Below are 9,400 nucleotides of genomic sequence, written 5' to 3'. Positions count from 1 at the left end.
GGGAGACCAACGGGGGAATATCGCGATAATCCAAGCGAGAAAAGGCTTGAGCCAGGGTGGATTTGCAGTGGGTGGAAAATGATTGGATTGTACATGTATTTTGAAGGAAGGGCCAACGGAATTCACTAATGGTCTGGCTATATGATCTGAGAGAAACAGAGACGTCAAGGATGCTGCACGACTTCTGCTCTGAAGGAAAAACCTTTGAATCTCTGGAAAGGTGCCCTTAACTGAGGTGGGGAAGATTGCAGGAGGGAACTGTTCTTTGGGGGTTTTCTAGAGCTTTTCATCTTTACACATGTAAAGTCTGAGACACCTAATATACAACCAGCTGGAGATGTTGAATAGGAAATATGTTACCCTCAAAAATAAAACTGTCAGTTGTTTTACCAGCAAAATGGGTTTATTCAGAAATAAACTTTAGGAGGAGTGCATTCAGGGCAAGCATGCTGTGGCGAAATCAGAGGTCAGTCCAACAAACCAAGGATGGCATTTTATGGAGAAGGAGGAGGAAGTTAGGGGGACTTTCTTTGAAGGAAAACCCATTGCAGAAAAGCAGGAGTTCAAGGTGATGATGGCTTCTCATTGGCCAAGTTGCAGCCGTAGCCAATTTCTTGTAGGAGATGTAATGCACATCTTTTCCCTGTTGGGGCCTATAACTGATTATTCTTTCCTGTTGACGATTCTTCTGCTAGGCGTGTAATTGACACTTCCGTTGGAGTCCATAATTGAGAATTATTCCTGTAATTGAGGTTGCATGGTAGGACTCCTTCTTCTAGCCTCTAGATTCCACATTAGGGAGGTTTCCCTTTATTAATTTTCACAGATGTAGGAGTCTGGATTTCAGGGAGGCGTCTGGACTGGAGATGTAAATTTGAGTGTAGTCAGAATATACATGTCATTTAAAGTCATCAGATTGGTGAGATGACCACAGAATGATAAGAGACCATAAAAGAAGATATCCATAGAGACCTGGGGACTTCTGAGTTGAGAGATGGGAGACTGAGAAGGCCACAAAACTAGAATAAGAACCAAGACACTCTTTGCCCAGAAACCACATGAAGAAAATATTTCAAGGATGAGAGTTCCCAACCTTGAATGAGGTGAGGAGGGGAACTGACCAATGTGTTTAGCAGCAAGGCAGTCACTAAGGACCCTGAGAAGATCTGTTTCCCTGGACTGGTGGGGGCAATTCAAGAGAATGGAGGAGAAGAACTGAAGACAGCAAGCATGGCCAAACCTTCTGAAGATTCAAGGGGTAAAGTGAAGCAGAGGGAGATCTGGACTCTAGGGAATGCCTTGTTTTGCACCATGGCAGATATTACCGCATGTATATACGCTCTTAGAAATGACTCAATAGAGACAGAAATTTCCTGATGCAGGAGAGAAGGGACAATTATTGAATCGATATCCCTGGGTCAGAGGGGTGGGACTAGTGCACGGTGGGAGAGGTTAGTCTTAGCGTAGAGCTCCGAGAGTTCATCCCAAGTGCAGCACAGAAGAACATGTGCAGATAGGCGCAGGTGGGTTGGTATCTCGAGTGGTAAGGAGGGAGTATGTGCGAGCTTCTCTTTTGACTGCTTCTGTTTTATCAACAAAGAAGAAGCAACGCCGCCGTTAGCTGTGAGTAATAAGCCAGAGGTTTGGTGAAGGGGAGAAGATGTGAAGTAACCCTTTAGAAGAGAGGGGGAGTGCACAAGGAAGCGTAGTAGCTCTGCTAAGCAATGTCAATTGATTATAAAGTTCCTGGTGTTTAAACATGTGGTAAATATTATCACATAGATGGGAGACCGAATTGTTCTGAGAAATCTAGTATTCAGAAAAATCAAGTTACACCGCATAGGGCTAAAACCATAAAACCCTAAAATTGGAACAGCATTAAATATAATTTAATTTTGGATGATTTAGGAGCACTTTGATCTTGTTTTAATAGTTTAGAGTAATTTTCTGCGTATGTTTTGTTACTTCCCTATAGATGTATAGTTACTAATAGGAAGTTCTGAATTGATAGGCTGGGTAAACCAGACTAAACTGAAAAACATGGAAGTTTGAATTGATATTGATAGTATTAAAAAATACCAACTTTGCTTGCTTGGTAGGCTACTGTGTCAAAATCATTCCATATCAGATATGTTAGGATGTTTTGTTGTATAGAAACAACTAGAAGGAAATGAAGTCAACTGTGTTCTAACAGACTAAGGAGTGAATAGGGAAGGGGGAACAGGAAAGGACTAGGTGTTCTTCTTAACACTAGGGAAGGTCACATGTCCTTCATCCCTCCGTGTGGGAGGGGGTTGGGCAGAGGTGGGTAGAAGAGCCGAGGGAGAGTAGGCAGGAATGGTGTTTGGCAGACTCTGTGTTCCTCTTTTTACTCTTCTGCTGCCTCTTCTCTGCTATCTTGAAACCCCCAGAAGGCCAAGGAGAATACAGAGGGAGTGCCTGAGCCAAAAACATGTAATTGGAACCTATAGCTTTGGTGGATTTCACCTTTTATCTCCTTCAGAAACAGGTGAAAATTCTGTCACCAGTGACTGGTAAATAGTAGCCCAGGGCCTTGAAAGAACAGTTTTAGGTCCCTGCGGTAATTTCTTCTATTCTACTCTATTTGAAGGTTAGCGAGGTTACCTTCATAATCTGAGGCCAATACCCACTCTTGAGCCTCATAAGCACTGAATAAAGTTAATAGATTTGGCTAGCACTTGGGGCAGTTATTTCAAATGTTATCAAATAGCTATCTGGGAGTCATAAAACAGGTGGCCCTGAAATTGTACAGTGCTGGTGGATACAGATTGGTAGCTATCCTTTACCGGTAAAACTACGTTACCCTATGTTACCCAAGTTGAGCCAGAGCAAATGGGCAACTGATTTACAATAGGGCACTGCGCTGTGAACGCCGGTTCCTTAATATACCTCAGTGGCATGAATAGTGATGCTCTATTGAGTTTCTTTGTAAAAGAAATGGTATTTAAGATTTTATTTATTTATTTGAGAGAGAGAGTACAGAGGGAGAGGGAGAAACAGACTCCCAGCTTAGCAGAGAGTCCAACACAGGGCTCAATGCCAGGACCCCGAGATCATAACCTAAGCTAAAGGCAGGCGCTTAACTGACTGAGCCACTAAGGCCTTCCTCTTTGTAAAAAATATATTAAAAACACCCGTGTGTGAACTTAAGGCCTGCTCCCCTCCCGCCCTTCCTTCTCTCCTTCCTTTTTTGTCTTCTTGCCCTCCTTTTCCGTATAGTTATTTTGGTGGGGGTGTGGATATATTCAGTTTAGGTCGTTGGTTTGAATTAGCATATTTATTAAATAACAAGGAATCTGTTTTGAGTTAGTGTAAAAACAAATCACGAACAATGGATTCCCTGTGAAATTACTGTAGCATGGTCAGTATTTTTGTTGTTTTTACAGTTGAGACAAGAGAAACTTTAAAATCAACTTGTCAACACTTAGCTAAGCTTTGTGAAACTGACCTATAAAATGAAACACTCTTTTATTTATTTTTTTATGGAAAAAGAAAATATGTTATTTATTAGAAATTTTTATAGGCCTAGAGCTACAGAATTTTAAAGCTGACCTCACATCTGGGCTACCCCTCATTTTACAGATGAAGAATCAGAGGTTAAATGACTTCTCAAGGAGACTCAATTATTAGTGACATAGAAAAACTCAAACCTAGTTTTCTGAAGATGTCCCGTGCTTTTCAGTCATTGTCTTCACTTAGGTTTCTAATGTAAAAACTTTCATCAGTCTAGGATTTAAGCTTGCACTTGACCTGAGAGAGTCTTAACTGCCTAGTCTTAATGTATTTTCATGGGTTTTCTAGTTTTGAGGGCTTGAATTAAATCACAGTTTTCTCATATTAATGTAAGTCGGAATGTGATTTATTAGCTTTTTATTGAGATATAATTCACATACCATGGAAACTATTTTTCACATATCCCTTTTGAAATCTAAAGTTCAAGCTTCACTTCTAATCACAGTATCCATTTTATGTCAGCAGTGACTACTTACAACCCCCAAAGGAAAGTTCCTACAATTAAGAGAACGTGAAAAGATTTTGTCTCCATCCTATGCAGGATTTTAAAGTAGGTTTGAAGGCGTTTGAAAGGTGGTGATTTAAAAACAACAACAAACTAAAAACAAAACTTCTCCCACCCCAGGGTCTTCAGGAGATGAAGTTGTAGAAAGGAAGGACTCTATTGAAAAAGACACATTCTGTGTGAACAAAAATGCGCAGTCATGGCGTGAACAAATACGGCTGTGGAGCAGAAACGTCCATGCTAAGCCCAAGTAGGTACATACTCTACAGGCAGGGTGAAAGGAAACTCCCGAGGACACTTGCAGACGGCTGCGCAGACATTAAGTAAATATCTACTATGTACCAAGCCTGTGGAGGCGCTGAGAACACAAAGATGAATAAGGCAGATCCTTAAGGAGCCCAATCTGGTGGTGGTGGTGGTGGTGATGGTGGGGAGGCGGGGGCGAGGGAAGGGAGGAGAGAGGGAGCCTGTGCAGAGGTGGTTGGGGGACGAGATTAGACGGGAGGGTTGAAGGAGTGACTATATGGTAGAAATCCGGGGGTACAGATTCGTGCTGGCTTCTATGGCAGAAATCTCCCCCAGAACCTCTGGAGAATCTGCCAAATCTGGCCGGATACCAGGACGCGGGTCTACAGATGTCCTCTCAAATAGGTTTAAAAATCCTCCTCCCGCTTCCAGCCATCGCTTTCCCCACCATGAGGGGGTCGGGCAAGGGAGGAGGCAGGTTGAAAACTGCACCCACGTTCGCTGCCTCGGCTCTCTGCAGGAGACAGGAATCCTGGGCTTTGCCGTCGTCATAGCAACTAGGAGTTCCGCGGTCCCCCACCTTCCTCCAACTCCTACTTCCCCCGCAGGCCCGGCGGAGAGGCTGCTTCTCTCGCGAGATTTGCGCGCTGTGCCGAGCAGCCCCGCGGTGATCTCACCCGAGACTTGCCGAGGGAGGGAGAGAAGGAGGGGGAAGGAATGGGGCGGGGAGGCGGGGAGGAGAGGGGAGTGGAGGGGAGGGAAGGGCGAGTGCGGCGCCGCCACCGCCGGCAACTTTGTGAGCGAGTTCAGTGCGTGCGTGAGCTAGTGAGCGAAAAAGTCAGTGCGGCGCCGACTTCCCGGGAGGAGGGTCCCCGGGGAGGGCCAGGTCTGGGCTTCAGAGGCCGCCCCCCAGCCACTCCATCCTTTCCCGCCTCCGGGGGCTCCCTTCCCATTTCCTCCCCCCCCACCGGTCCTCTCGGGCCTTCCCACCCCCGCCCGCAGTTACCTGGCCCCTCCCCCACTCGGCACTCACCTCCCCTTCCCCTGCTCCCACCTCTGACCTCCGGACCCCGAATCCCCAGCCACCCCAAACCCGCTTTACCCGCCGGCTCCCACCCCCACCTTTTTCTCCTGGGGACAGACAGGCGGGATGGGGGGCGCTGAGCCTCGGAGGCGGCGCGAGCGGGGACCAGGACGCCCAGACAATAGTTGATGCCCGGGGACAGGGGGCACCTCCGTCCCCCCACTCCAGGAGCGCGGCCCCCGCCGGCTGCTCCCCAGCCTGCTTTCCGGGTCCCCCTCGGAGCCGGGCTCGGGAGTTGGGCAGATTCCGCCCCCACCTCCCCCGGGCCCCCCTCCGCTCGGCGCCCGCCCCAGCCCGGCCTCGCCGCCCGCCGTTCTCCGCAGAGGAGGTGGCGAGTGAGCGCGCGCCGACCGTCCACCGGTTTCTCTTTCTCCCCAGGGAGAGCGCGCGGCGGACCCACCCCGGACGCGCGGTGGCACCGGGAGGCCGGGCCGAGCGGTAAGTGGCTCCCGCGCCCTGGGGCCGGGCAGGGGAGCTGGGGTGCAGGACTGTCGACAGCCCCCGCCCACAGCGCATTTCGGGCTGGGACTCGGGGCCAGGGCCGGGAGCAGGACACCCGGAGACCGGTCAAAGTTTTATTTCCGACTCGGTGGCGTGCTGATAGCGCAGCCCGGCGGGGGCGAGTCCGGGCTGCACCGCGCACGGCGCGCGCGCACGCACCACGGAATCCGAATCTGCATAACTACCCGCGGAGCGCCTCTGCGAGAGGCCGGGAGACCCGCGCCCGGGTCGGGGTGGCTGCGCCCACCCGGCTGCTCCCGTCGTCATCTGGCTCCCTTCCCCTTCAGTCACCTGGGTGAGCGCTGTGCAGGCTTTGCTGGAAAGGACAGGCCGAGGGGTGTAATCATGGGAAAGGGAGTAGGGAGCTCGCTGCCCGCGGGTGGTTAATTTCTCTCCCGAGAGTCTGGGCGGGGGAGGGGGGCGGGGGGGCAGTGAAAGTCGGGGATGCTCTAACCTGCTTTCCTCGGAGCGAGTGAACCTCGAGAAGGCTGGGGAGGCGTGAGGGCGCTTCAAAAAGAACTTTTCCTCTTTAGCCTCATCTGTTTCCAACTTCTGACCCTAAAGGAAATTTGCGAGCCTCCCTGTCGCTTCAGGGCATTTCTAGGTGGACAAGTATTCATTTGGGGCAGGTTGAAATTTCACCTGGTTCCGCCGTTTGTTGAATCTAGAGACCAGGGAAATGGCTCACTTCAGGGAGGATGTTTGAGTTGTTGGCGTTCGTTTTTGAAAGGAAGCGTTTGGGGACTGATGGCTCCTAGAGACTGCGTTTACCTTAATAGATTTAATTTTTCCTGACGGGTATTTTAGAGGTAGCATTCCCTGAAATTCTTACTACCTGCTGGACGATTATATTTCTAAACTGGGAGCCAGTGATACGATGCAAATTTCAGAGTAGAGGTGTCGACTTTCATCAGGTTCCAGGTCTCTCTGGATGAACTGGGGTTGGTGTTTCCTCTATAAAGTAAGCCTTTCATGTTGAAACTCTGACTCAGACTCTTAAACCCATTGTTTTTATACTGGTACTCTGTGGGAGTTAAGTGTCAACTTTCTCTTCTTTTCTCATATGGAATATTTGTCCAAGGCAAAGATTCTCTGACTTAATCTTTTGGAAAAGTACAAGATTGAAGTCCTGTAGAATCATTCTCTGCAGCCAGTCTAGTAACATTAATTTTCTATATAATCCTGACTTAATGACTTTCACTTTTCTCTTTTTCATTTTGTGAAGGCTGCAATTAAATCATCTTTACCGGGGTGGGGAAAAAAAAAAAGCAAAACCTGATGGGAATAATGTAGAACAGTGGTAACAGCAGTAGTCTCAAATGAAAGGTTTACGTAAAGCAGTTTATGGTCCCTGATGTGTCCAACTATTAGATGACATACCAGTTATTAACAAGAATATTAATAGTAAAACATTTTTCCCATGGAATAAATTATTTGTACTGAGGCATCAGCAATTAACAGTGCATTTAAAATGACTTGGGTGATGATTTGCTCGTAAATGGTTAGGGGCAAAACAAGAGATTTTGGGGATGAATGGCTTTATGTGGGTGACAACTTATTTTCTTATCTCATTATGCTTAAGTAAAGGACTCTTGAAGTTGACTGTATCATTAGATTTCTGTAGTTTGACTGTGAGAACAAGTTGGGCAAGTGGCTCAAGATAGTCAGTAGGTGTTGCTGTTAGCTTCTCTGTAGTTCTTGGTTCTACTGCTCTGGTTTGTAATTGCAATTCTGATACAGAGAACTTTTTAGATCTGAAGTGTCAGGCAGTCGTTGGGATCCTGTGGTGAGGCTGACTTGAACTCTTGGTAATAAATCCAAAGCACCTTACTTCGATTTTTTTTTTTTACTGAGATTCATTTAACTCTATCCATTAACTTTATTTTCTGGCTTTTGTATTTATTTACTTAGCTTTTGCTCTGAAGTACATGAGTAATTTTAGGGAAGCCCCAACCTCTGCCCCCATTTTTTTTTTTTAAACAACTTAAAAAAAAAATCTTCATGTAGCTTTGTTGAAGTCGTAGATTGAACATTGCTTGAATTTAGTGGTTTTGTAAACTTTGGGGGGTCTTGGTTGACTGAGTTGAGATATGTGTATGTTCTATTGGTTTACAGTTTGAATTTTTCAATAAATGGCTGTTTTCTATCTCTTTGAGCTATGAAACAGAAGCATGAAGAGAGGCAGAAAAGTATAAAAATATAGATTTCCTGAATCTTTCCAATTTAGGGGAAAGTACATAGTGATTCATGAGAATTATGTGCTTCCCGTCAGTCCACATGGTTGTGTTATCATGCAAATACTGGTCCCTATCAGGGCACATGTAAAGTATGGATATCTAGAAGATTTCTAGGTGACAGCTCATATTTGAGATTTTTGGTGCACTGATGAAATTGGTCTTACTCCTCTAATGGAGAACTAGATCTCTGATATAGAATGCTTTTTTCCTTATGATGCAAATGACAGAAGTTAATATCTGAAATTCAGAAAGAAGTGCCCCCCCCCCTTATGATACAACTATATTCCTAACCTTTTGTAGTTTATGGTGTCAGGCAGGCATTATTTATTGAGTTTCTCTGTCCAGGAAGTGTGCTGTCAGTTTCCATGGTTCCAGTGGTGAGTAAAATTGTGTGTTTCATGGAACTTATAGTCCAGTGGGGCCATTTGTAGTAACTTTTTTCTGGGTTTGGTGTATGGTACCTTGATGCCTCCATAAAGGTTTTGCATAGCAGGCAATCGGTTATTTTTATTATTTTATGAAATAGTGGAGCCCAGTATTTGCCCTCAGTTCTGGGTCTCAGATTTTCTGGCCATAAAAAATAATCAAACCTCTTTGAACTTCCTTTCTGGAAAACTGTCTTTTTTGGCAAAGGTGGACATAATGCTTGCTTCGTAGCTTTGCTGCAAGAATTAATGAGAAAATATGTATGAAAGTACTTTGTAAATCAAAGTCTTATTTGCAGTTGCATTTTCTTTCTGATGAGAAGATTCGTAGATTGTTGAAACTAGAAGGAATTTTGAATTTAAATCATTTGACCCATTTTTCTCCATTTGTAGATGATGAAACTGAGGCCCAGAAAGTTGAAGTGATTTGTTGCAGTTTATAGAAGAACTAGTTAGTGATCAGGCAGTGATTGGAAGGCAGATTTCCAGATTTAACTGGACTCCTTTGTTCCCTGGTTTTTGTTTTGTTTTGTTTTGAGTCTGTAGATTAAAATTTGTTTACTGCTCCCCTCCCCCCAAAACTGTTCAGTGTTTAATTAAGTATCTAAATGAGCAAAACTTAAGGAAACAAACAAAATCAACATTAAGGTCGAAGAGCTTTGAAAACAGTATTGATGTAGTGTTTGGCAAGTAAGTTTTAGAGTTAACTCAAATTACAAAGTTATGGAAAAAGAAATTATGAGTTAGTTAAAATATCTACATGGTAGAGCTTGTAGGCTCTCCCCTCTTTTTGTGGTGGGGGGGAATATACTTTATTAACTTAGAGCATAATATACTTGTATGCTCTTTAGAGAAGCCAAACTTCATT

The 9,400-nt window shown here is 45.4% G+C and overlaps 1 protein-coding gene across 4 annotated transcripts in view; it reads left to right on the top strand.

Annotated features, from left to right (window-relative positions):
• Nucleotides 1-5,179: 5,179 nt before the first annotated feature.
• The window catches only part of LOC101682383, a 122,698-nt gene continuing 118,477 nt past the window's right edge, over nt 5,180-9,400 (top strand). For 2 of the 4 annotated variants that reach the window (XM_045072881.1, XM_045072879.1), the window contains exon 1: nt 5,180-5,807. In XM_045072881.1, the coding sequence (XP_044928816.1) occupies nt 5,498-5,807 (310 nt within the window). In that variant the 5' untranslated portion in view covers nt 5,180-5,497. The other 2 variants (XM_045072887.1, XR_006604609.1) reach the window with 2 other exon arrangements.

Source organism: Mustela putorius, unplaced genomic scaffold (assembly GCF_011764305.1).
Source record: "Mustela putorius furo isolate JIRA1106 unplaced genomic scaffold, ASM1176430v1.1 tig00000129_pilon_pilon_pilon, whole genome shotgun sequence".
In the NCBI taxonomy this organism is placed as follows: Eukaryota; Metazoa; Chordata; class Mammalia; order Carnivora; family Mustelidae; genus Mustela; species Mustela putorius.
The sequence above is the reverse complement of the archived record's forward strand: the minus strand, read 5'-3'. Positions and strand labels throughout refer to the sequence as shown.